A 25,586-nucleotide genomic window follows, 5' to 3' on the forward strand; every position below is an offset into this window, starting at 1 on the left:
TCTTTTTGAATTTAGAAGACTTTTATACCCTTCTAGATATATATGTATTGTTCCCTCTTTAATCCATTTCTGGTGACATTATGGTTCCAGAATTACCAACTTTCCTCTTCCATCTAATTCTTCTGTTAGTTCTTCCTCTTGTACCTTTTATATAACATAATTACTTTTTTTTTTACCTTTTCCTACATAGTTTTCCTTTTTAGAATCCCATCATACTTAACTCTACTCCAGTTTTTTAAATTTTTATTTAATTTATTTTTAATCATCAAATTGCTAATGGAAATCTTAGACATAGGGTTTTCATTTTTGTTTATAAAAAAATAGTTTGTCCTTACTCAGTTCCTTGAAATTAATTTTTGATGTTTACCATATATTTCCCTTAGATCTTGCATGTCAAATTTTCTACTAAGTTTAGATTTGTTTATAACAAAATCCTGAAAGTCTGGTAATTTATTGAATATCCATTTTTAAAAATTCAGGATTATGTTTAATTTTGCTGGATTCATTATTTTGGGCTTTTAATTCAACTAAATAATTAAATTCTGCAACAAAATTATGAGATAAAATAAATTAAATTTAACTCATTCTTAAATTGTCCTTCCCAATCTTTTTAGGTGGAAAGAAGAGTTAATAATAAATGGTTTTAAAGCATCATGTCATATTTTAAAATGGGAAAACATTTTCCCCCTCTGCTTTTGGTTTTCACTGAAGATTAAATCTTCGAATTGGCTTCTATTCTGTTTATTCTCTTATGTATATACATTATGGAAGAAATCACCTTCTTCCCTAAACATGAAAATATTAAATATGTTATTCTTCAAGATGACAAGAAAAAATGATGAAGGCATATGTTGTTTGTATGAAAAATTCTTGCAACTCAAACCCACTGGATTTTTTAGCATTTATAAAAGCATCCAAAATCACATTTTTACAATGATTTGGGAATGCATGGTAACTAAATTTCCTTTTATTTCAAATAATTTGGTATTTAGTTTACAATGTTATAAATTTCTACAAAAGAAGGATTTCTTCCCCTTTTATCTTTCTCTTTACATTCCCCAAATGGTCAGAATTAGGAACACAAAGATGAGATTCTTTATTGTTGAAACTTTTGGCAAGAAAAAAAAGTTCTCATGTTTTCCCTATTTGTTTTGAAACTTATTTCTTACTGAAGATATAATCAGTAGGACAATGAAAGGTCCCTGTTTATTGGGGAAGATGAATTTAGTGTCAGAATTGTAATAATTACAGCACATAATGAATCCAGCAAAGTCAAATCAAATACAGCAAGAGCTTATTTGGATATGAAGTTCACCTAAGTATACAGTGCTTCAGATTCAAAAAGTTCTCCCCTGGGCTAAGGATGTCTAGTTTCTTTTTTTTTTTTTTAATTTTAGACATGGACATATTTTATTTTAGATATTTATTTAGATATATTTTATTTTGAGTTTTCAGCATTATCAGACAGACTTAAACCCATTCTTTTTTATTTAATAGCTTTTTATTTACAAGTTATATGTATGGGTAATTTTTTAACACTGACAATTGCCAAACCTTTTATTCCAATTTTCCCCCTCCTTCCCCCCACCCCTCTAGATGGCAGGATGACCAGTAGATTTTAAATATATTAAAGTATAAATTAGATACACAATAAGTATATATGACCAAACCGTTATTTTGTTGTACAAAAAGAATTGGACTCTGAAATATTGTACAATTAGCCTGTGAAGGAAATCCAAAATGCAGGCAGGCAAAAATATAGGGATTGGGAATTCAATGTAATAGTTCTTAATCATTTCCCAGAGTTCTTTTGCTGGGTGTAGCTGGTTCAGTTCATTACTGAACTGATTTGGTTCATCTCATTGCTGAAGATGGCCAGGTCCATCAGAATTGATCATCATATAGTATTGTTGTTGAAGTATATAATGATCTCCTGTCCCTGCTCGTTTCACTCAGCATCAGTTCGTGTAAGTCTCTCCAAGTCTTTCTAAAATCATCCTCTTGGTCATTTCTTAACGAACAACAATATTCCATAATATTCATATACCACAATTTATTCAGCCATTCTCCAATGGATAGGCATCTACTCAGTTTCCAGTTTCTGGCCACTACAAAGAGGGCTGCTACAGACATTCTTGCACATACAGATCCCTTTCCCTTCTTTAAGATCTCTTTGGGGTATAAGCCCAGTAGTAACACTGCTGAATCAAAGGGTATGCACAGTGTGATAACTTTTTGAGCATAATTCCAAATTGTTCTCCAGAATGGTTGGATGTATTCACAGTTCCACCAAATGCATCAGTGTCCCTGTTTTCCCGCATCCCCTCCAACATTCTGCATAATCTTTCCCTGTCATTCTAACCGACAGGTGTGTAGTGGCATCTCAGAGTAGTCTTAATTTGCATTTCTCTAATTAATAATGACCTGGAGCATCTTTTCATATGGCTAGAAATAACCCATTCTTTTTTTTATTATTTTTTTTCTGGTTATACATGTATACTAACGATTTTTAAATACACATTTCTTTATGAATCATGTTGGGAGAGGAAAAAAACAGAACAAAAGGGAAAAACCATGAGAAGAAAAAATAACTAAAAAAATAAATGAACATAGCATGTGTGTATTTACATTCATCTCCATAGTTCCTTTTCTGGATTCAGATGGTGTTTTCTATCCAAAGTTGATTGGAATTGCCTTGGATCATGGAACTACTGAGAACCAAGTCTTTCATAGTTGTTCATTGCATAATCTTGCTGTTATTGTATGCAATCCATTGCTGATTCTGCTTGCTTCACTCAGCATCAGTTCATGTGAATCTTTCCAGGTTTTTCTAAAATCAGCATGTTCATCATTTTTTATAGAACAATAATATTCTATTACCTTCATATGCCACAATTTATTCAGCCATTCTCCAATTGATAGGCATCTATTCAGTTTCCAATTCCTTGCCACTACAAAAAGAGCTGCTACAAACAATTTTGAACATGTGAGTCCTTTTCCCTTTTTTATGATTTCCTTAGGATATAGACCTAGTAGTGGCACTGCTGGTTCAAAAGGTATGCTCAGTTTGACAGCCTTTTGGGCATAGTTCCAAATTTCTCTTCAGAAGGGTTGGATCCATTCACAGCTCCACCAACATTGGTATCCCAGTTTTCCCACACACCCTCCAATATTTATCATCTTTTCCTGTAATTTTAGCCAATCTCAGAGGTGTGAGGTAATACCTCAAATTTGTTTTAATTTGTATTTCTTTAATCAAAGTGATTTAGAGCATTTTTTCATATGATTATAGATGACTAATTTCATCATCTGAAAATTGTCTGTTTATATCCTTTGACCATTTATCAATTGACATTCAATTATGTTCTTATAATTTCTACACAGTTCTTTATAATTTTAGAAATGAGGCCTTTATCAGAAACCCTGGCTGTAAATTTTTTTCCCAGTTTTGTACTTCCCATTTAATCTTGTTTATGTTGTTTTTGTTTGTGCAGATTTTTAAATTTTAATTAAAGTTGTTTATTTTACATTTCAAACTGTTCTCTAGTTTTTTGGTCATCAATTTCTCCCTTTTCCAAAGATTTGATAGGTAAATTATACCTTGCTCTCTTAATTTGCTCATGGTATCACCTTTTTATGCTCAAATCATGTTCCCATTTTGACCTTATTTTGTTATGGAGTGTGAGATGTAGGTCTATCCCGAGTTTCTGACATATTATTTTCCAGTTTTCCCAGCTATTTTTCTGAAATAGTGAATTCTTATCCCAGGAGCTAAAGTTTGGGGATTTATAAAATACTAGATTACTATACTCATTGATTATTGTGTCATATGTATCTAACCTATTCTACTGGTCCACCACTCTGTTTTTTAGCCAGTATCAAATAGTTTTGATGATTGCTGCTTTCTAATATAGTTTTAGGTCTGGTATTGCCAGGTCCCCATGCTTTGTATTTTTTTTCCACTAATTCCTTTGATATTCTCAACCTTTTGTTCTTCCAGATGAATTTTGTTATTATTTTTTCTAGTTCTATAAAATAATTTTTGGCAGTTTGATTAGTATGGCTCTGAACAAATAGAACAATTTAGGTAGAATTGGCATTTTTATTATATTAGCTCAGTCTACCCAGGAGCAATCAATATTTTTCCAGTTGTTTAGATCTAACTATTTGTAAATTGTGTTTATAGTTCCGGAGTTACACCAAAATATTTTATTTTGTCTACAGTTATTTTAAATGGAATTTCTCTTTCCATTTATTGTTGCTGGGCTTTGTCAGTAATGTATAGAAATGCTGATAATTTGTGTAGGTTTATTTTATATATTGCAACTTTGTTAATACATGTTAATTGTTTCAAGTAGGCTTTTGGAGAATTTTCTAGGTTTCTCTAAGTATATCATCATATGATCTGCAAAGAATGATAGTTTTATCTCCTCGTCGCTTATTCTGATTCCTGCAATTTTTCTTTTCTTATTGCTAAAGCCAACATTTCTAGTATAATATTGAATAATAGTGGTGATAATGGGCATTCTTGTTTCACCCTTGATCTTATTGGGAATGCATCCAGCTGCTCTCCATTACAAATAATGCTTGCTTTATTGGTTGGTTTTAGATAGGTGCGGCTTATTATTTTAAGGAAAACTCCCTTTATCCCTATATTCTCTAAGTGCTTTAATAGAAATCGGTGCCATATTTTATCAAAAGCTTTTTCTACATCTATTGAGATTACCATATGATTTATGTTAATTTTGTTATTGATATGGTCCATTATGGCAATAATTTTCCTGGTATTGAACCAGCTCTGCATTCCTGATATAAATTCCATTTGATCATGGTATATTGTCCTGCTGATAAATTGTTGTAATCTCTTTCCTAATATTTAAGATTTTTTGCATCAATATTCATTAGGGGAGATAGTTCTATAATTTTCTTTCTCTGTTTTGTCTCTTTCTTGTTTAGTTATCAGTACCATATTTGTGTCATAGGAGGAATTTGGCAGGACTTCTTATTTACCTATTTTTTCCAAATAGTTTACGTAGTATTGGAATCAATTGTTTGGTAGAATTTTTCTACCTGTGGGTAGAAAGTGGGACTAAAGTGGGACTATTTAAGTAATTTATTTCACCTTCTGTTAATCTGGGAAATTTGTTTTTTTGTAAATATTCATCTATTTCTGTTAGATTTTTAGACTTGCTATCACATAGATGGGCAAAATAGCTTCAGACAGGGCTCATCCCCCTAACTTCTTTCCTTCTATTGTTATAAGTCTTTTGTGCCTCTTTATGTGATCTAATTTGTTACATAACACCTTCCCTTTCCTCATCTCTCAGTACAGATTTTCCCCACCTCTTTATGTCTTTTTTTTATATCATCACATCGGAGTCCATTCAAAACCATACCCTCTATCCATGTGATATACCCCCTCAACTGCTCCAATAACAGATATAGTTCTCAAGATTATATATAGTTTCTCATTTATGGGATGTAAACAGTTTAACCTTTAAATTAGATAGATAGGTATATATATCCCCTGTTTATCTTTCTGTATTTCTCTTGAGTTCTTTGTTTGAAGATCAGATTTTCTGTTCAGTTGTTTTTTTTTTCAGTAGATATGATTGAAAGCCTCTTACTTCATTAAAGTTTCATCTCCTCCCCTGAAAGATGATGCTTACAAATTTGGAACTATGCTCAAAAAGTTATCAAACTGTGCATATCCTTTGATCCAGCAGTGTTTCTACTGGGCTTATATCCCAAAGAAATCTTAGAGGAAAGGGACATGTACAAAACTGTTTGTGGCAGCCCTCTTTGTAGTGGCTAGAAAATGGAAATTGAATGGATGCCCATCAATTGGAGAAATGGCTGAATAAATTGTGGTATATGAATGTTATGGAATATTATTGTTCTGTAAGAAATGAGTTACATGAACTGATTGCTAAGTGAAATGAGCGGAACTAGGAGATCATTATACACTTCAACAACAATACTATGTGAGGATAAATTCTGATAGAAGTGGCTATCTTTGGCAATGAGAAGATCTAATTCAGTTCCAATTGATCAATGATGAACAGAACAAGCTATACTCAGAGAAAAAACACTGGAAAATGAATGTGGATTACTTACATTTTTGTTTTTCTTCCCAGGTTATTTTTACCTTTCTGAATCTGATTTTTCTTGTGCAACAAGAGAATTATACAAATATGTACACATATATTTAAGATATACTTTAATATGTTTAACATATATGAGACTGCCTGCAATCTAGGGGAGGAGGTGGAGGGAAGAAAGGGAAATGTTGGGACAGAAGTGATTGCAAGGGACAATGCTGAAAAATTACCCATACATATGTTCTGTCTATATCTGGCTATAATAAAAAAATGGAAAAAAAAGAAAGAAAGATGATGCTCACTCTCATTGGATAATTAATTGTTGCTTGTAACCCCAGGTCCTTTGCTTTCCAGAGTATAGTATTCCAGGTCCTCCAATCCTTTATTGTAGATGTTGCCAGATCCTGGGTAATCCTGACTGTTGCTCCTTGATATTTGAATTGTTTCTGTCTGCCAGTTTGCAGTATTTTTTCCTTGAAATTGTAGTTCTGGAATTTTGCAACAGTAGTATTTCTTAGGGTTTCCCTTGTGGTATCTTTTTCTGGAGATGATTGGTGGGTTTCCCTCAATGACTATTTTCCCCCTCTGTTTCAGGTATATCAGGGCAATTCTCCTTGATGATGATCTCTTAAAGGATGATGTTCGGGCTCGTTATAGCCCTCAGGTAGACCAGTAATTTTTAAATTGTCTCTTCTGGTTCTATTTTTCAGGTCTACTATTTTCCAATGAGGAATTTTACATTTTCTTCCATTTTTCATTCTTTTTACTTTGTTTGACTGATTCTTGATGTCTCATAGAGTCATTAGCTTCCATTTGCCCCATTCTAGTTTTTAAGGTGTCATTTTCTTCAGTTGGCTTTTGCATCTCTTTTTCCATTTGGTTAATTCTACTTGTAAATGTGTTGTTTTCTTTAGTGATTTTTTTAATTGGCCAATTGTATTTTTAAAAGAATTATTTTCCTTTTCTAAGCTGTTGACTCTCTCAGGTATATCTCTTTTTTTCTTTTTCTCATTTTTTCTTCTACCTCTCTTATTTGCCTTTTAAAATCTTTTATGAGTCCTTCCGAGAAGCCTCTTTGGGTTTGAGACCAAATCATATCACTCTTTGAAATTTCCTTAGTGGATATTTTGTTCTCATCTGAGATGGTGTTTTGGTCTTCCCTGTCACCACAATAGTTTTCTGTGGTTAGGGTTCTTTCTGTTTCTTGTTCTTGAAGTCCTTCCAGTTTATCTTTAGCAGAAGAGTGGTTTCATTCCATCAGACTCTGTTCAGAGGCTTGGTTTCATGTGGTTTTTAAAGGAAATTGGGAGAACTCAAGTAACCTCTAGGATTCTCTCCATCATCTTGACTATACCTCTAGAAGTCAGATGTCTAGTTTCAAAAGTTAATCTGGTACTGAAATTTTCACAAAGATGTCAAAATCAGGTTTTAAACAAATTGGGTTTTTTGAAAAAATTTTTTTCACTTAGCTGGATATCCAAAGGGATGTCTCTAGAAAAAGGGTAGACTATCCAGATCCCATCTTGGGAGTAGATTAAACAAAGAATAATGCAGCGTTCTGAAACTACAGGAAAATTATCCCAAACCATTATTGACAGAACTAGAGTTACCAGAACCTGAGAGATAATGATACTGACTATTCAAGGCAGAATGAAGACATTAGAATTATATTATTCATGATAGGAATCTTACTGACCACTAGATTAAACCAGATCATTTTTACCCAGGAATTTGGACAAAATAGTAGATAAGACAGTACAGTAATTGCAAATTATAAACAAGGTGGAGCCAAGATATTAGAATGAAGCCAGGAAGTTGCTCAAACTCCTCTAATTTCCCTCAAAAACCACATGAAACCAAGCCTCTGAATAGAGTCTGATGAAATGAAACCACTTTTTAGCTCAAGATAGATTAGAAGAACTTCAAAAAAGGGCAATCCCACTGGAGTGAAAGTGGTGTTCACCTCAGCACAGACAAGAGTCTGGGAAAGCAATGAGAGAGTATTAAACACACTAGATCAGCAAATGAGACCCTTGGTCCTCACTCATAATAGAGAAGACCAGGGGGCAGCCCCCAGTACCAGCTCAGAAGGCAAACTCTGGGAAACTAGGCTGTTTCCTGAAAAAATAGGCAAAACTACCCTCTGCTATAAGTAAAATGCCACACACAAAGGGGCCCCTGTGCTCAAAGCCAAGACCCAGAGCTGCATAGGAAGCTTGGGACAGCACTCCTTTGACTTCAAGAGCAGAGCTTGAACTTAAAAGTAAAAAAAGGAAATAACAAAAGGAAAGAAAATGAACAAGAAACAGAAAAGAACCCTAACCATAGAAAGCTACTGTGGTGAGAGAAGACCAAACACCAATTCAGAAGAGGATAAAATGTCCATTGAGAAAATCTCAAAGCGTGATATGAATTGGTCTCAAGCTCACAGAGGTTTCTTGAAAAGGCTCATAAAAGACTTCTAAAAGGCAAATGTGAGAGGTAGAAGAAAAAATGAGAAGTATGCAAGAGAGAGTCATTTCCAAGTCATTTCCAAATTCATTTATTGAGCCATTCTCCAGTTGATGGGCATCCACTCAGTTTCCAGTTTCTTTCCACTACACAAAGGGCTGCCACAAACATTTTTGCACATTTTGGGACCCTCTCCTCCTTTTAAGATTTCTTTAGGATATAAGGCCAGTAGAAACACTGCTGAATCAGAGGGTATGCACAATTTGATAACTTTTTGAGCATAGTTCCAAATTGCTCTCTAGAATAGTTGAATCCATTCACCGTGACATCAACAATGTATTAGTGTCCCAATTTTCCCACATCCCCTCGAACATCATCATTATTTTTTCCTGTCATTTTAACCAATCTGACAGGTATGTAGTGGTATCTCAGAGTTGTCTTGCTTTGCATTTCTCTGATCAATAGTGATTTGGAACACTCTTTCATACGAGTGGTAATAGTTTCAATTTCATTATCTGAAAATTGTCTGTTCATATCCTTTGACCATTTGTCAGTTGGAGCAGGGGTCCTCAAACTACAGCCTGCGGGCCAGATTCGGCAGCTGAGGACATTTATCCCCCTTACCCAGAGCTTTGAAGTTTCTTTATTTAAATGCCCACAAAACAAAGTTTTTGTTTTTACTATAGTCTGGCCCTCCAACAGTCTGAGGGACAGTGAACTGGCCCCCTACTTAAAAAGTTTGAGGACCCCTGAATTGGAGAATGGCTTGAACTATTATAAATTTGAGTCAATTGTTTATATAGTTTAGAAATGAGGCCCTTATCAGATCCTTTGGATGTAAAAATGTTTTCCTAGTTTATTGCTTCTGTTCTAATCTTGTCTGCATTAGTTTTGTTTGTACAAAAACGTTTTAACTTAATGTAATCAAAATTATCTATTTTATGATCAGTAATGATTTCTAATACTTCTTTGGCCACAAATTCCTTCCTCTACAAACCTGAGAGGTAAAATATTCTATCTATGTTCTTCTAATTTGTTTATAGTATCATTCTTTATGTCTAGATTATGAATCCATTTTGACCTTATCTTGCTATATATGGTGTTAGGTGAGGGTCTATGCCTACTTTCTGCCATACTAGTTTCCAGTTTTCCCAGCAGCTTTTGTCAAGTAGCGAATTCTTATCCCAAAAGGTGGGGTTTTTTGGTTTGTCAAATATTAGATTGTTATAGTCATTGGCTAGTTTGTTCTGTGAGCCTAACCTATTCCACTGATTAACTAGTCTATTTCTTAGCTAGTACCAAATGGTTTTGATGACTACTGCTTTATAATGTAGTTTTTGATCTGGTACAACTAGGCTATGGTCATTTGCTTTTCTCCATATTCATAAATCTTAAGGGGGAAAATTATTTTATCCAGGAAAATAGCCTTTTTACTATAATCTCCTTTGCTAATTAGGTGTAAGACAATAGGTAAAATGGCTAAATCCAGAAGTAGAGTGTTTTAAAGTAGTATTTGGAAAATACTTTATTTGGGGTTAGAATTGATCTAATTATATGTTGAATTCTGTGTGCTAAATCTATATGCTAATTTTCCCTTGGGGGGAAAATATTTGGTAGAGAAAATATTAATGTCTTTTCAATTTTAATTTTTATCTCAGTCTGAAAATTTGGGATTTAATTTGTCATAATGAAATAAAGTGGGTAGGAAGTGACCTTTCTACTTAATTTTTTCATATTCTGTATGTGTATAAGATAAACAGTACACGGGCTACATTTTAAAATTTAAACTTGTGGCACAATAATTTGAATTTATAAAAAACTATATAAAATAAACAAATATTTATAGTTGGTATATTGGTAATCTTTGTTGAAGAAAACTCAATGGAAATGCATCTACACATTAATTCAAACCTAGGTAAAAATTAGTCAAAGTCATTTGGTAAAGTTTGTAGAAGTTCTGCTCTCCTTGTACCTATTTGTAAACTAGCTTTCCTTGTACATTATTTTTCCTATTTCAACAGGAAGAACATAAAACTATTGAAATCCAAGATAATCCTAGCCATTATGGTATTTAGGAGCAGTCTAGTCAGAGAGATTTAATTTCTATTGTAACTTTTATTCTTAGTGTGTTATTTTAGAGTAGTTAGATTTAAACATGATTGTGGCAGGTATTATGATAAAAAATGCAGATCTTTACCTTTCAGTAAGAAATAATTTTCAGGAAATTCAATATTGATTCATTAAATCCTTTTTTCCCTTTGACTTCCAGAACTAAATAGCAGAGATTTCTTCTATGGAAATTCTCCTAAGATGTAACTAAATTGAATTGAAACATGTTACAGATTCTTTGATATTACAAGAAATCATCCCCCTCCTTTTATTTATTTGAATTTTTCTGAAGGTACATGCTGATGAAGAGTTGTCCTTTTAAGGCAGGAAGACCTGGGTTCAAGTTCTATCTACTTCTTATATTTACTATTTAATCCAAGTAGCTCACTTAACTTCTCACTACCCTAAACCAGTGATGTAAAACTCAAATAGAAATGAATCTCTGAGGGACACATTTGTTGAGATATGAGAAATGAGGGTTGAGATCTCCCTGACAGCAATGATATCCCCTTGGCCTGCTGCAGGCTTTGCAAAAGAATTAGCAAATCTCAATGAATACAGGCTCAAAGGTTGTTGCAAGAATGGGTTTATTACACTGCGAAGAGAAAATATCTCCCATCAGCAGGCAAACTCCTATTAGGATTTTTGCTAAAATGGGTTTATTGTCCCATGATCTTTAGACTGAACGGGTTCATAACTTGGAGCCTGGAGGAAACAAATCTCACAAGCAGGTTAAAAGTGGGGTGGCATCCAGGGTGGAGATGGTGACATTTGGGAATGGGGCCTTTGCAAATGATGCATCAGGTCCCATCTGTGGACTGCCTTGAGGACACTGATGACCCACCCAACACTCCTGAATGCCCCACTGCCACAGAGCTCCCTAAAGGCTAAGAAGGAATTAACTACTGGTGGGGGCCATAGAATTACATCAAGAAAAGCCAGAGAGAAAATGCTAGGAGCAAAGTTCTCAACCTTGAAGTGAGAAAGAGTTAGGAAGAAGAGTGAGAGTAAGAAAAAGGACACATACAATTTCACCCTTCCTTCTAGAGTGTTCTAGGAAGTAAAAGCTGGACTATTTATCATTCTGCAAAGAATTAGGCACCTTGATATCGCCTGAGCCTACTCAGTCCAGCAGGGAAAAGCTTCTACCAATTAGTAAAGGTGTCAACAAAGACCAAAAGCAACATGAAACCAATCTCCCCTGGGTATGTGCCCCTTCTCTGAACAGACTTCAGGAGAAGGGAAGGTTTAACCGCTAAAAGTTGGCTTGATGGTATTTGAAAACAGCCAGAGCGAGAAAGAGTTTGTTCCTTGGGCTATACGAAGGGTTGTAAGAATCAAGGAGCTGGGAGATTAAAGGTGCCATACTCGGGGGTGAATGGGCAGCAGCTTTAGCAACTAAATCTGCATATCACATTATAGGATAATACTCTGTTACAGTCATGTATCATAACTTATTCAGCCATTTCCCAATTGGGCATCCACTCAATTTCCAGTTCCTTACCACTCCAAAAAGAACTGCTGCAAACATTTTTGTAACATGTGGTTCCTTTTCCCTGTTTTTGTGTGTGAGGCAATCAGGGTTAAGTGACTTGCCCAGGTTCACAGAGCTTAGTAAGTGTTAAGTGTCTAAGGTCACATTTGAATTCAGGTGTTCCTGACTTTAGGGCTAGTGCTCTATCCACAGCACCATCTAGATGCCCCTACTTTTCCCTCATTTATGATCTCTCTGGGACACATCTCCATTAGTGACATTGCTGGGTCAAAAGGTTTGCGCAGTTTTATAGCTCTTTGTGTTATTTATTTTGAAGAAGCAGGAAAGAACACAAAAGCAGTAAGTAATCTTGGGGAAAGAAGTTTTACAGTAAAACTCTATTATGTTTTATTCCATTTCTTCTTCATTCATGTCCAGATTGTTTATTGAGCATTTTGTTATTCTTAATTTTCTCTGGCCCCTAACTAGTGTGAATTTTGTCTCTGGATAGACAAATGATGGTGTTCAAGCAACTTAGACTTCTTCTATGGAAGAATTATATCTTAAAGGTACGTATAAGTATCTATGAAATCATGGGGCATGACTCAAAGGGGAAAAATTCTATCAGGTCATTCTAGCTGCTTTTTATAGGTAAGGGACTTGTACCATGCACCAAGGAAGGAGAGAAGTTCTTATTTATTGATTTATCTATTCATCGTTTATTGCACTTTTTCTGTGGAAAAAAAAAAAAGAAACTATGTTAGATGTTCTAGGAGTTAAAAAAAATGAGTAAGACACAGGTATTTTCTGCCTTCAAATAGTTTATGATTTAATCACAAAGATAAAACAAACCCAAAGATAACTAGAGTATGAAGAGGTATCATAGAAGAAGTACAAAATGCATGTAAATTTAGAGCAGGGAAAAATCATTTGCAGCTTAGAAGAAGAAATTCTGAGAAACCTGAATGATCCTCAAACTGGTCCCTGAATCGATGAATAAGGTCTTAATAGGTAGAGACAGGAACAGAGGAAACAAATGAATAGCTATGAAAGGTTTCAGGGAAAGATTCTACAAAAGCTTGATATTATGACAATAACTTTGTATAGTATTTTATATTGTATGTGTATGTAGTATGATCCTCATTTTATAGATGAAACTAAATCTAAAGGATGTTTAGTGAGCTTTCCAAGGGAGTAAGACAAAAGGATGTAGCTGGGACTGAAACCTAAGTCCTTCGGATTCAATGTAATATCCTCTTTGCATGAGTTCACATAAAGGAGAAAACAAAGATGATGAGTTTTAAATTTAGATTCCTGAAAAAAAAATGGCATTAGTAGAAATAAGTAGAAATTAGGAAATTAGTAAAAATAAGGAAAGAAAATTGGAATAGCTGGTGTTGATATACCAGAAGATGGAAGGATGATTATGTACATTTTTGTCATGTTAATGAAATAGAGTATCCAGGCAGTTGGAAATTCATAACAGTAAGTCAAATAAGGAGATAAAGATTTGGAAGTCATTTGCATAGAGATAATAATTGAACCCATAACAGTAAATGAGATTACCAAAACAGAAAATATAAGGAAGAAGACTAGGGGACATTCTTGGGAAATACATGCATTAAGCATTAATGAAATTTAAGGGAATAAAAGACTTCTCAAAAGAAAAGTGTTTATTGCATATCTTGAATACATCTTGTTTCTTGGATTAACACAGAATTCTCTCATTTCTTTTTTAGAAACGGAACATCCTAGTAACAATCATAGAAATCCTTCTACCATTGTTGTTATTGGGGATTTTAATTTGGCTTCGCCTGATTATTAAGTCAAAAAAATTTAATGCTATCCTGTATGATAACCAGTTCATTGATGATCTGCCCGTGTTTTTCAAAAATCGTTCTACAGATGACCTATGGGAACTGGTTTATATTCCTTCCAACAGTGAAGTTGTGAAAGATATCACTGAGGAGGTGCAAAAGGCCTTACACAAAAATTTAAGAGGTTAGAAACTGGAGAAAAAGGTAGTGGCTTCAAGTAACGTAGTTTTATTAAAGTTTTATATTCTTAAGTGTTTTGAGTAATATATGAACCTCATAATCAAAAACTCTGAGAATAGATTGCAGGCTTGTTATAGGTGTATCTTTGTGAACTGAATAATGCATAGGTTTGACATTCAAATCAACGGATTTCTTAGCCCTATTTATATCAGAATGTGTATGTTCACTGAGGATAGTCCGGGAGAGCATCTAAATAAATTGGAGTTAAACCTTAGTTGGTGAGAATTCTTGGTAAGATATGAACTAAAACAGTAAGCAGAGAAAAAAAGCTGAAAAAATTCATTTACTACAAGGAAATACCCTAGTTATTTCTGATTCTTCTTGGGCTTCCTGGAGACATGGCTAAGTGAGGAGATCAAAATAGTCTTTCTCTTGCATTTATTTGCTTTTGTTTCTTAGTTTTACTTGTGCATAGATTTTACACCACATTAATTTCCCAGTACTTTTTCCTTGCTTGTTTTCTTATATTAAAATTTTTGTTCTAAGGATGCACTCACTTTCTTTTTTACCACTTTAAAAAAAAAAAAACTTATTAGGTATTTGTCCTTGTTCTCTTCTTTCCTTTTGAGATCAAATACATGCAAGTTATCTATTGCAACTTATTTAGATTGGGAGAACATTACAAACAGGTAATACCATTTTAGCTTTCTTATAGCAAATTTTAATATGCACATGTATTTGTTGGAGACAGCTTTTTGTATTACTATTTAAGTTATTGACATTAAAGCTTTATATCTTATAAGATCATAGACAGTATAGGACCTCAGAGGCTATCTAGTAATAAACTTTTACAGACCAAGGTTCACAGACTTACTCAAAGTCACAGAGGTACTAAGTTTTAGAATTTGGAATTTGAACCCAGGACCTCAGACTCCAAAAACAGAGCTTTTCCCATTGAATCCAAGTTACCATTGCCTTCTTGATTAGTTCATTCACTATTATTAATGAAGTATTACATAAAAACTTTGCTAGTGCAAGATTGTTCTTTCCATTAAACAACTTTGTTCCTTATGTATATATGTCTTACAGTTCTGTCCTTTTTCTCTTGTAGACAGAATTGTTATACAATATGAACTGAAAACATGGTTTTGGGAGAAGTTAATTTTATGAGCCAAAAGTTGAGTGTTGTTATATCAGCATATAAAAGAGATCTCATATCAATAGGGAAGAGAGAGCTCTGATAGCAGGATATCTGAAGGACAAGAAATATCAAATAATTCATGATTCTAAGAAATAAGTTAGGGTAACTTGTTTTAGGAGTTTTTTTAAAAAATCTGTCTAGAAGGGCAGCAAGTAACTGGGAAACTTTGTAGTGAGATTGTCTTATTAAAGTTTCATATTCAAGATATGTATAAGAAGCAGATGAAAATAGTAAAGATTAAAGAACATTCCTAATGTGAAAATGGTTAAAACATAGGAATAAGCAGTTTTCAAAGGAAGAAATCCAAACTATCAATCATTTGAAAAAATTATTCAGATCCCTAATATTTAGAGAAATAAAATTTAAAACAGTTCTAAAGTTCTACTTCTATTCATCATATTGGCAAAGGTGGCAGAAGAAGAAAATGAGAATTGTCAGAGGAGCTGCAAGAAAACAGGCACACTAGTACTCTCACTTTTGGTGGACCTGTGAATTGATTTCAATCATTCTGAAAAACAGCATGGAACAATGTTTCAGCTAGGTAGTATAGTAAATAGATTAGTCCAGGAATCAAGAAGACTCATTTTCCTGAGTTCAATCTGATCTTAGACACTTACTGTGTGACCCTGGGCAAATCACTTTAATTCCGGAGAAGGAAATGGAAAATTTGCCAAGAAAACCCCAAATGAGGTCATGAAGGATTGAACACAACTAGTCAATCTCAAAGTTACTAAACTATGCATAATCTTTGACCTAACATTACCATACTAGGCCTATACCTAAAGGGATCAAAGAATCTAGACCTAAAATAATTTGAAAATTTGTTGCATAATCCCATGGTAATCCCAAAGTGGAAACTAAGGGGGGTACTATCCAATTGATAAATAGCTAAACAAATTGTAGTGTGTAAATGTATTGTGTGAAATGATAAAGTCAATAATTTCAGAAGAAACGAAGACTTCCATGATTTGATTCAGTGAAATGAGCAGAACTAGAAAAAGTTTATACAATTATAACATAATAGAGAAAAATAACTGAGATACTTAGAACTCTGATCCCTGCAATACTAAACCACAAGTGCAGTAGACTGAAAATGAAATACTTCCCCACATAGAACTTCATCTTGTTTTTAGAACCCATGTATTGAGAGACAACCTAAGCATATCTTCTGACTGCTTAGAACAATTTCAACTTAAATATGAGAACTGTCCTATACGCATAAAGGATTTTGATTTCCTGAAGGACTGAAGGCTATGAGAAGTTGTTTTGGTTGGCATGAGATTGTAACTCGATATACAGATATATTAAGGTACTACAAGTTGGATTCTAAGGTTAATAGATATATCTAATATAGATACAAATATATAGATATGGATATATCTATAAAGATTATACCATTTGCACACTAAAATATGTTAAAATATATAATAAAGTATATTTTACATACTAAACCACTGACTAAAGGTCCAAAGTAGTTCAAAGTTATAGTTTTAGGGATGCAGATTAAAGAGTGTTGCTGATAGAATTGACTAGAAAAGTGATGGAAGATTTCTGTTTGAAGCATCCTTCACAAAACTCTCATATTAGTCTCCCAAAAGAATAAATTTTTGGTTGATGGTGGCAAAAAAAGTTTATTTGACCTCCCCCAACATAGGAAAAGTTTATTTGCTTCATTCACTTCTCCTGCTCCATATTGGATGCTAGAATTTTTCCTGATCCTTTTTGAGAGTATAATTAAATTAGATATGAGATTGGAGTTGATGATGTTCCTAGGGAACATTTCTTTCTGTCACAAAAGGAGAATTCCCTCTGGGTAATTTTCACAGAATTTTCCAAGTTGGGATTTCTCAATATTATTGAGGAGACACTGGGAAGCTTTTAGGGAGAAAAATTGAATCAGTTCTTTTTGGCATCTTTCCAGTTTTTATCATTTTTGGTTAAACACAATTTGGTTAACTACTATTATGCTGCTCCTATGTTCTGAATGAAATATTGTCCTGGGTATGATGGGAAAGGTGTATAAAACCTTTAAGCTTATGAAATTTTACCTTCCTTGGGTGTAAAATAGACTGAAACTCCCATATCTCTTGAAATAGAAGGGAGACATTGTTTTGGTAAAGCAGGCAGGTCACTACTTGAATTTTCTTTCTCTGCAGTTCGAGGCTTTCTCTCAGAGGATGATTTTAAGGATTATATTAAAAAACATGATCATTCTTCACAAGTGTTGGCTGCCATTGTTTTTGACCACATTTTTCTAAAAAGAGATGACCCCTTGCCACTTAAGGTGAGAAAGTGATATCCAAAGCCCTATTCATTATAATAATTGGTGCTAACATTTGGAAGAACTCCCCAAATTATCTAGATTACCACTGCTTTTACTTACTTAGATTGTAGATTGACTAAGTAATTCTTAAAGATTTACATAAATACTTCACATTGTACTTTTGGATTATCAAGCTATTTAGCTAGACTGACAAATAGATTGGAGAATCTAACTACTCCAAATATGTGTGTGTGTGTGTATTTAAAACTAAAATGCACAATAGAAAAAATGAAAAAAGAAAATGAAAAAAATCTGCTTAACAAAACATGAGAGGATTCAAAATATGAATGTATTTCCATTTCAAGAAAGCATATATAATAAATACTACACATTGTATTCAGAACTGTCCATTTTTTCTTTACTTATTTATCGGTTTTCTTTTGTTCTCTGCTGTGTACTTTTTTTTTTATTTCTTCCCCCATCTTCCCCCCCCCCCCTTTACCATGTCCCTCAGGCAGACTAAAATTAAACATGGATATATTTATATATAAACATGGATATATTTATACACACACACATATACAACACACATGTTTACACACATATATACATACTCATATATACATAGATATCTATAATCATATACATATATGTATATATACATTCATATACATCTAAGATTGTTTTATTCTTGTTTGTCTTCTGTTTCTCTGAAGATGGATAACATACTTCTAAGATCAAAGTGTTTCTATATTTTTCTAAATCTATTAACTTATTATTTCCTGCACCATAGCAATATTCCAATCTTATAGTATCTAGTGGTTTTAAATAGTCTAAAACAATATTAATATGACTGATATACAATGTGGTTTCTGCATTTTTCTTTTGATTGAATCTTTTTTAACTTTAACTTTGTTCAAGCTAATTTCTAGCTCTAGTGTACTGTGCAAATAGATGTTTGGTATCCATGTCTATCCAGAATCACTTGTATTCAATTGTTTGACTAGTGAGATTAAATATTCTTGAGTCTAGCATTAGTTTGTCCTCTCTCAATATTTCAGATCCAGTCTCTTTTTAGAGAAGGGATAAGGACATTTTTGAGTTTAGATGACTATTTTGGGCATAATTTCTACTTTTGGATGGGTGTCAGAAAACCATTATTATTGTTTGGAGTAGCTAGCTTTCTATAGTAGCTAGCTATCTATGAGGGCCCTCAAGCATGAAGTGCTTCTGAGAAATAATTGGGAATGCAGGAAAGAGGGAAGTAGTATAGGTAGCCTAATATCTCTACCACTAAGATGAATATAAGTGAAACTTTTTCATTTGTGACAGAGTATGGTTATTATTCTCTTGACATGGTTCTTAATGATACACTTGGGTTGCCTGTAGTCAACCTTTTCCCCTTGACCCCAGTCAAAATTAGTTTTTCATATAAATTTTAAATTTGTTTTCTTTCCAATTTTTTCCCCTGAGTTTCAGCATCTCATAGACACTTTTCTATTTCTCTTCCTAGGTTAAGTATAGTCTGCGATTTCATCATTATTCACAGAATAATCAGTTCAGCAAAATTATTCTTGGAACTTTGCAACTGACCTGGAAAACTAACATACTTTTTCCACTCATTCCAACCCTTGGGCCTAGAGAACCCACTTATTCTGATGGAGGAGAGCCTGGTAAGGAGAAACCTTATGTTTGCTTGTTTGAATAATAGTATATTTGCTTTCTGATCTATCTTATTTGAGTGACAGTTCCATTTTTTCTAAAACTTCATTTCTATCATTTTATGGGCACTGACAGAATCACACTTAGAAATAAAATATTGATATATTTTGTTCTTTAAAAAAATATAATCGCAATGATTTTTTTTATTTATTTATTTTACTAATACAAATATGGAACAGCTAAGTGGTGCAGGATTAGGCCTTGGGTCAGGAGGACTTCAGTTTTAATTGGGCCTCAGACACTTATTATTGTGTGGTCCTGAGTTGTCATTTAACCTCAACTTGTCTCAGTTTCCTCATCTGTAAAAAAGGGGCTAGTAATAGCAGCAACCTCCAAGAGTTGTTGTGAAAATCAAATAAGATAATATTTATAAAGTACTTAATATAAGTTCCTGGAAGTAATAGATACTACATAAATGCTTAGCTATTTTTTTTAATTGTTAATAGAATTGCAGCATATACTAACCTGCTCTTTTCTTGCTGCATGTAGAAAGTAAGAAATGTCAAGGAAATGACATTCTGTGTTATAGACTGTAATTTTTATGTTTTTGTGTGTATTTACACATAAGTGTATATACATACATATATATGAAAAAGAGAATTGTTTCTCATAATTCAAGTTAGTTATGGTTTATAAAGTCACTATAAACACTGATTTTTCAAATACTCAACTTTTGTTTTTAAGAGATTTAATGGTTGAGTTTCTGTTTTCTCAAAAGAATTTAATAAAGGTAGATTGAGGTGCAAAATTATGAGCTTTGTCAGTTATTAGCAAGATGTGATCCTATTAACAAAGTGGGTCAAATGGCTACCTCAGGTAAGCCAATGACCCACAGGAGGAAGCATAGGGTCTTTTTATAAGCATGAGATAAAGAACTGGGTAAGTGAGGAAAATAATACAATTGCTGATAGGACTGGCAGCATCATGTGGATGAAGACATGATGACAAAATGCTTAGTTGGAAATTGGGAATGAGGGGGGAATGAGGGAAAGAGGGAATAACCCCCTCTTTCTTGTGATGAAGAAATGTTCGTTGTTTTAGTCCACCTGCAAGGTAAGAGACAGTGGACCATACTTCTTTGGATAATAAACCAGACATCTTTGAAGGATAGCTTGGTGATGCAGAGTTAATAGAACAGACTTCCTGGTGATCCACTTGTGCCCCTAAGGGATAACAGATTTCCTTGAACCATAAAGAAAACTAATTAATTAGTAGGATAACTGAACTTCTAAATTTAGCCAATAGGCAAAAAAAAATGGAATCATAATACAGAATAATATCAATTACAGAATAAAATGAATTATAAAATGATACAGAATCCATTTGATTTCTTCAATATGAACTCCCTAGTAACATTTACTTAGCACTTTTCAGAGAATCCTCATATACAATATTTGAATTTCCTCTTCCTTTTTCTGGTTATATTATATTGATGATTTGTTAACTCATCCCTGAATGAAGCTTATCTAACATATGTATTTTCCTTATAAGATATTCCATAACCTTCTTTGAATGAGAGACAGATTAGGAGACTATTACAACAAAAATGATAAATAGGCCTGAACTAGAGTAGTAGTGGAGAGAAGGTGAGAAATGATAAAAGGCTGCAGAAGTAGAATTGACAAGAGTTTAGATATATGGATGAAAGGCACTCAAGGACTACTTGGAGATTAAGAAACTGTACTCTGAAAGGGTAGAATAGAAGAATAAAAATACAAAAAGGATGGGTTTGGAAGAAAATAATGAATTATGTTTTTGGATATGTTTAGTTTGAAATCTTTCAGGACATTGAGATTGAAATGTCCCAAAGAGATATTTGTCTCCCAAAGAGAGTTATAGATGAAGAACTGGAGTCATGAAAGAGACTAGAAAAATTAGAACTGAATATATAGCTCTTGTAGGCTTCTCTGTGGAGATTATAGCTGAAGTTTTTAGGGGGATCAATAAAGGGAGGAGGGTGAGAATAGTGGGGGGAGGGGGAAGAGATAAAGGGACAGAGAAAGAAGAGAAGCTAGTTAAAACCCTAGATTGAATTGAATAATCTAGTAAAATTAAAGAAAATGCAGAATAGTTAAGAAAACAAAATATAATAACTATGAACACAAGAAACTATTCTAAAAATAAGGACATAGGATGAAAAATGACAAGCTAGACTACTGTTTACTTTGTATGAAAGGATTCTTAAAAAAGTAAAAGTTATAATCATATCAAAAAAAGTTTAAAAATTAAGTATTTACAACATCAAAAGAGATAATCAGGGAATGTAAATTATGCCTAAAGATACCAATAACAAAGAAACAATATCATTACTAAGTATATAGGAACCTAATAGCAAAATATCCAAATTTACAAGGGATAAATAAGTTAATTAAACTGAAAAAAAAGAAAAAAGTTATTGATGGAATAATAATGTTCTTTTCAGACCTAGATAAATCTAACAGAAAGATAAGCAGAAAAGAAAATAAAGAACTGAACAAACTGTTAGTGAAGTTAGATTTGAAAAGCAGACTCTTTTAAATGGGAGCAGTAAAGAAATATAAAAATATAATATAAATATAAGTACATAAATATAATAAATAAAAAATATATATATAATTATATTTTTATATTATATGGTACCTTTACAAAAACAGACCATGTATTAGGACATAGGAATTATAAGTACATATAAAAAACAAACACATTCTTTACAGAGCTTAATGCAAAAAAAAATAATAATATAGGGATTTCAAGCAAAAAAAAAAAAAAAATTACAGACCTAAATAGAGGCTAAAGTAAGGCTAAAATAAACTAAAGTGATTTTCCCAAAATGAAAATCTTATCATGTTACCCTCTACTCAGTAAACTCCAGTGGCTACTTATTGCTCCCAGGAACAAATACAAAAACCTTTGTTTAGTATTCAAAGCCTTTCATAGCCATAGCCTAGTCCCTCCAGTCTTTTTTATAATTCTTATATCTTACTCCCCAGTGTATATTCTTCATTTCAGTAACACTGGCTTCCTGACTGTTTCATGAACAAGACATTCCATTTCTCAGCTTGAGGCATTCTCTTTCTAGCTGTCTCTCAAGCTTAAAATGTTTTCACTTCTCCAATCTTGACTAGTGATCTCTCCAGCTTCCATTCAGTCTTGGCAAAAATCCATCTCCTATAGGAAGTCCTCTCCAACCCCTCTTAATTCCAATGTCTGTTAATTATTTTCTATTTATCTTGTATATAACTTACTTTGTGTGTATTTGTGTGTTGTCTTCCCTATTAGATTGTAAACTCTGTGAGGGCAGGGACTACCTTTTGCCTCTTTATGTATCCTTAGTACTTAGCACCGTGGTAGTAGAAAGCTAAAAATTGGGCAGCTCCAAGTAGAAATATTTAGAAAAATATCCTTATGAAGGATGATATTATATACCTTCAGAGAAATCAAGGAGAAACAAGTGCAAAACTGTATATGAATATATATACATATATATGTATAAATATATACATGTAAAGATGTGTATGTTAAAGATATCTATGCATATGTTTGTATACGTATGGGTACATGTGTATATATGTGTGTATGTATGTATTTATGCATATATATGCACTTATTTTTATCTTTCTTGGGGAAGATAGGGAGAGGAAAGGAGGAAAAACAGAATAAAATTGAAAATGCACATCAGAAAACAAAAGAAAACCTACAAGGAAGCACAGAAAAGATTGGTGGTTCTGAAGACAATGTGTAGTATATATTAGGTAGGAATTCTTGAAATGAAATTTGAATCCTCTCTATTGTTGTACTGTGGCATGGCAATTTTTTTCTGTTTTATTTTCTTTTTCTATTTAGTATTTACATTTTAAATATATTGCATGGGGATGATTTGTTTCCATGTCAGTAAGAGGATTTTAGAAACAAGTATTTTATCAGAACTCTTAATATATTTAAGGATCATAGGAAAAGATTAAAATGAAAGATGATCTGTGGGTGGCTTTGTTCTGTTTTAGTATTTTTAGAAGACAAAAATGAGGTGGGAAATCTCATTTGTCAGGAAAATATACTGGAAAAGAAAGGAAGAAGAAAAAAAAGGAAATGATTGACAATCAAAAATGTGTAAATTAAAGAATATATAATCATAGAGGTAGGAATGGGGAAAATGGGCATCCCATGAACTCCACTTTTATCTAAATCAGTTAAAGGAAGATTGAGCACAATTGCTTGCATATTGAAGTATATTAAACATGAACAGGACAAGGTAGGGCTGGAGAATGGGCTAACATGGAGGACAGGAAAAATAAGTGAAGAGTCACAAGCAAAACAGTCAAATGTTAAGGGGACAAACATGGAGAGAGAGAGAGTAAAAAGAAAGGAAGAAAACCCCAATATCAAGAGTTGAATCAGAACAAGAGGAGATCTGGAAAAAGATGAAATAAGCCATTTCCTTTATAAGATAAAATGTATCAGGCAAACTCCGTCTTTTCCCAGCTTCTTATTTATTAAAAGGGAGATGAACACAAGGAGAGGGAAATTTCATATAAGAGAACAAGGTCAAAGGAAATACAAAATTCAGTAGTATCTTATATTAAGATACTGGCTTCTTAAAAAAACTCGTCAAATTCAGTGTTTGATTCATTTCTATGAGAAAAAAAATGTTTTAACACTTGAGGCTTGCTTGACACATCTCCTTTGGTTCTTGTCTTGGTTAGGCAGTAGGGATGTTGAGGTTGCCCAAATATACTACCCAGCCCCCACCTCCTCTGCTATTGCCCTCAGCTATGATCATGCTGCTCCTCCCCAAGAAAGGCAGCTGCGTACAGGACTGCCACATTGGAGCCACATTGGCTGAGGTCGTGCACTTCTGCTGGCTGATTCTGAAATAGTTTCTGAAAGGAACACAGAGTGGCCAATGTGCTAAGCAACAGAAGCAACAGCAGCAGGAGCCCAGGTGGCAGTGAAAGCAGAGGATTCCTCCTAAGTACTCCTGAACTCTGGGCAGAGCCAAAGCCCTGGGTGGCAGTGGGTGCAGAGCCATAGCTTCCAACTTCACATCCAGGACCCTCTCCAGCCAAGAAAGCTTGGATGGGGTGGGGTGGGGAACAGAGCAAAAAAAAAAAAAAAAAATGAAGATTCCTCTCAGAAAGTGAGTTGAGTCAAAAAGAGAGGAGCCTGGCAGGGCTGGGCTGGGCTGAGCTGGGCTGGGCTGGGTTGGGCTGACTTATTTTCTCTGAAGCTGAAAATCCTGCTTTCCCCTTTGAGGAACTGGGTGGAGAAGAATGGTTAGTTAGGCTGTGGACTGAAGATGTACCACTTATAGGAAAAAATTCATCTTACACTGATTGTTTTTGAACTCATTATGCCTTCTGGAACCAATTATTGATGAGTAGGAGGTATCACTGTAATCATAATTGTGAATTCTAAAGGAATGGACTCACATATTATATGGAAAAGGAAAGCATAATGGATTAGTAGGCAAAATCTGACAATACATTGCTTATAAGAAGCAAACTTGAAATACAAAGATTTACATAGTATTTAGAAGCCAAATATATTGCATTTTGGCTAACCTCAAAGGAGCAATCAAAATTCAATAAAAGTAAATATTGACAATTAAAAGGGAATAAGGAGACAAATTACATTTGTGCGTGGAAGATAAATGATAAATCAGTTATTTAATATAGATAAATCTAATATTATAGTGACTAAATACTTTTTTTAAAAAAGTTGGTTGAATTAGAGAAATACAAAAATGTCTTTCACAAGAACAAACCCTAAAACTTGGAGAAAAAATTTAGAAAGAAATTTATTTGGTAATTGATCTAAAGAAAGCAAGCTAGAAAGGGTATGGCTCTTATTTATTGTCTCTGAAGTTTACATTGTATAAGATTCATAAAAACACCACATAAGAATCTCAAAAAAACTCACTAAAACAAAACATTTCCCATATAAAACTTTAATAGTTAGAGAACTTAATTTGTTTCTTTTAGAACTAGATAAATCTAACAAAAACATAAAAAGTTATTAAGTATTTGAGTAGAACAGAAAACTTTGAGATGATAGATCTCTGGTGATTGCTAAATGGGAATAGAATGGGATTATATATATTCCAAATGTGCATGATACCTTTATCAAAAATGAACAAAATTGAGCATGCATTGAGTAATAAAAAAACCTTACCAAAACATGTAGAAAAGAAAAAAAAATAATAAATACTAAAGATATATTTACTAATCACATTGCAATAAAATTATATTCAATAGAGAACCCCTAAAGAAAAGAATAATTTGAGATTAAATAA

At 33.3% G+C, this 25,586-nt stretch overlaps 1 protein-coding gene across 7 annotated transcripts in view; it reads left to right on the plus strand.

Annotated features, from left to right (window-relative positions):
- LOC100917056 (ATP-binding cassette sub-family A member 3-like) overlaps positions 1 to 25,586 on the plus strand; it is a 242,475-nt gene that overhangs the window by 24,010 nt on the left and 192,879 nt on the right. For 6 of the 7 annotated variants that reach the window (XR_004233331.1, XM_031962329.1, XM_031962313.1 and 3 more), the window contains exons 2-5: positions 12,647 to 12,704; positions 13,875 to 14,136; positions 17,490 to 17,617; positions 19,110 to 19,269. Coding sequence is in view for 6 of the 7 variants with exons in the window: in XM_031962329.1 (XP_031818189.1) it covers positions 12,647 to 12,704; positions 13,875 to 14,136; positions 17,490 to 17,617; positions 19,110 to 19,269 (608 nt within the window). In the remaining variant the exon portion in view is untranslated. Of the gene's footprint in view, positions 1 to 12,646; positions 12,705 to 13,874; positions 14,137 to 17,489; positions 17,618 to 19,109; positions 19,270 to 25,586 lie in introns of those variants that run through there. The other variant, XM_031962342.1, reaches the window with a different exon arrangement.

The sequence above is a fragment of the Sarcophilus harrisii genome, chromosome 1 (assembly GCF_902635505.1).
Source record: "Sarcophilus harrisii chromosome 1, mSarHar1.11, whole genome shotgun sequence".
Lineage (NCBI taxonomy): Eukaryota > Metazoa > Chordata > Mammalia > Dasyuromorphia > Dasyuridae > Sarcophilus > Sarcophilus harrisii.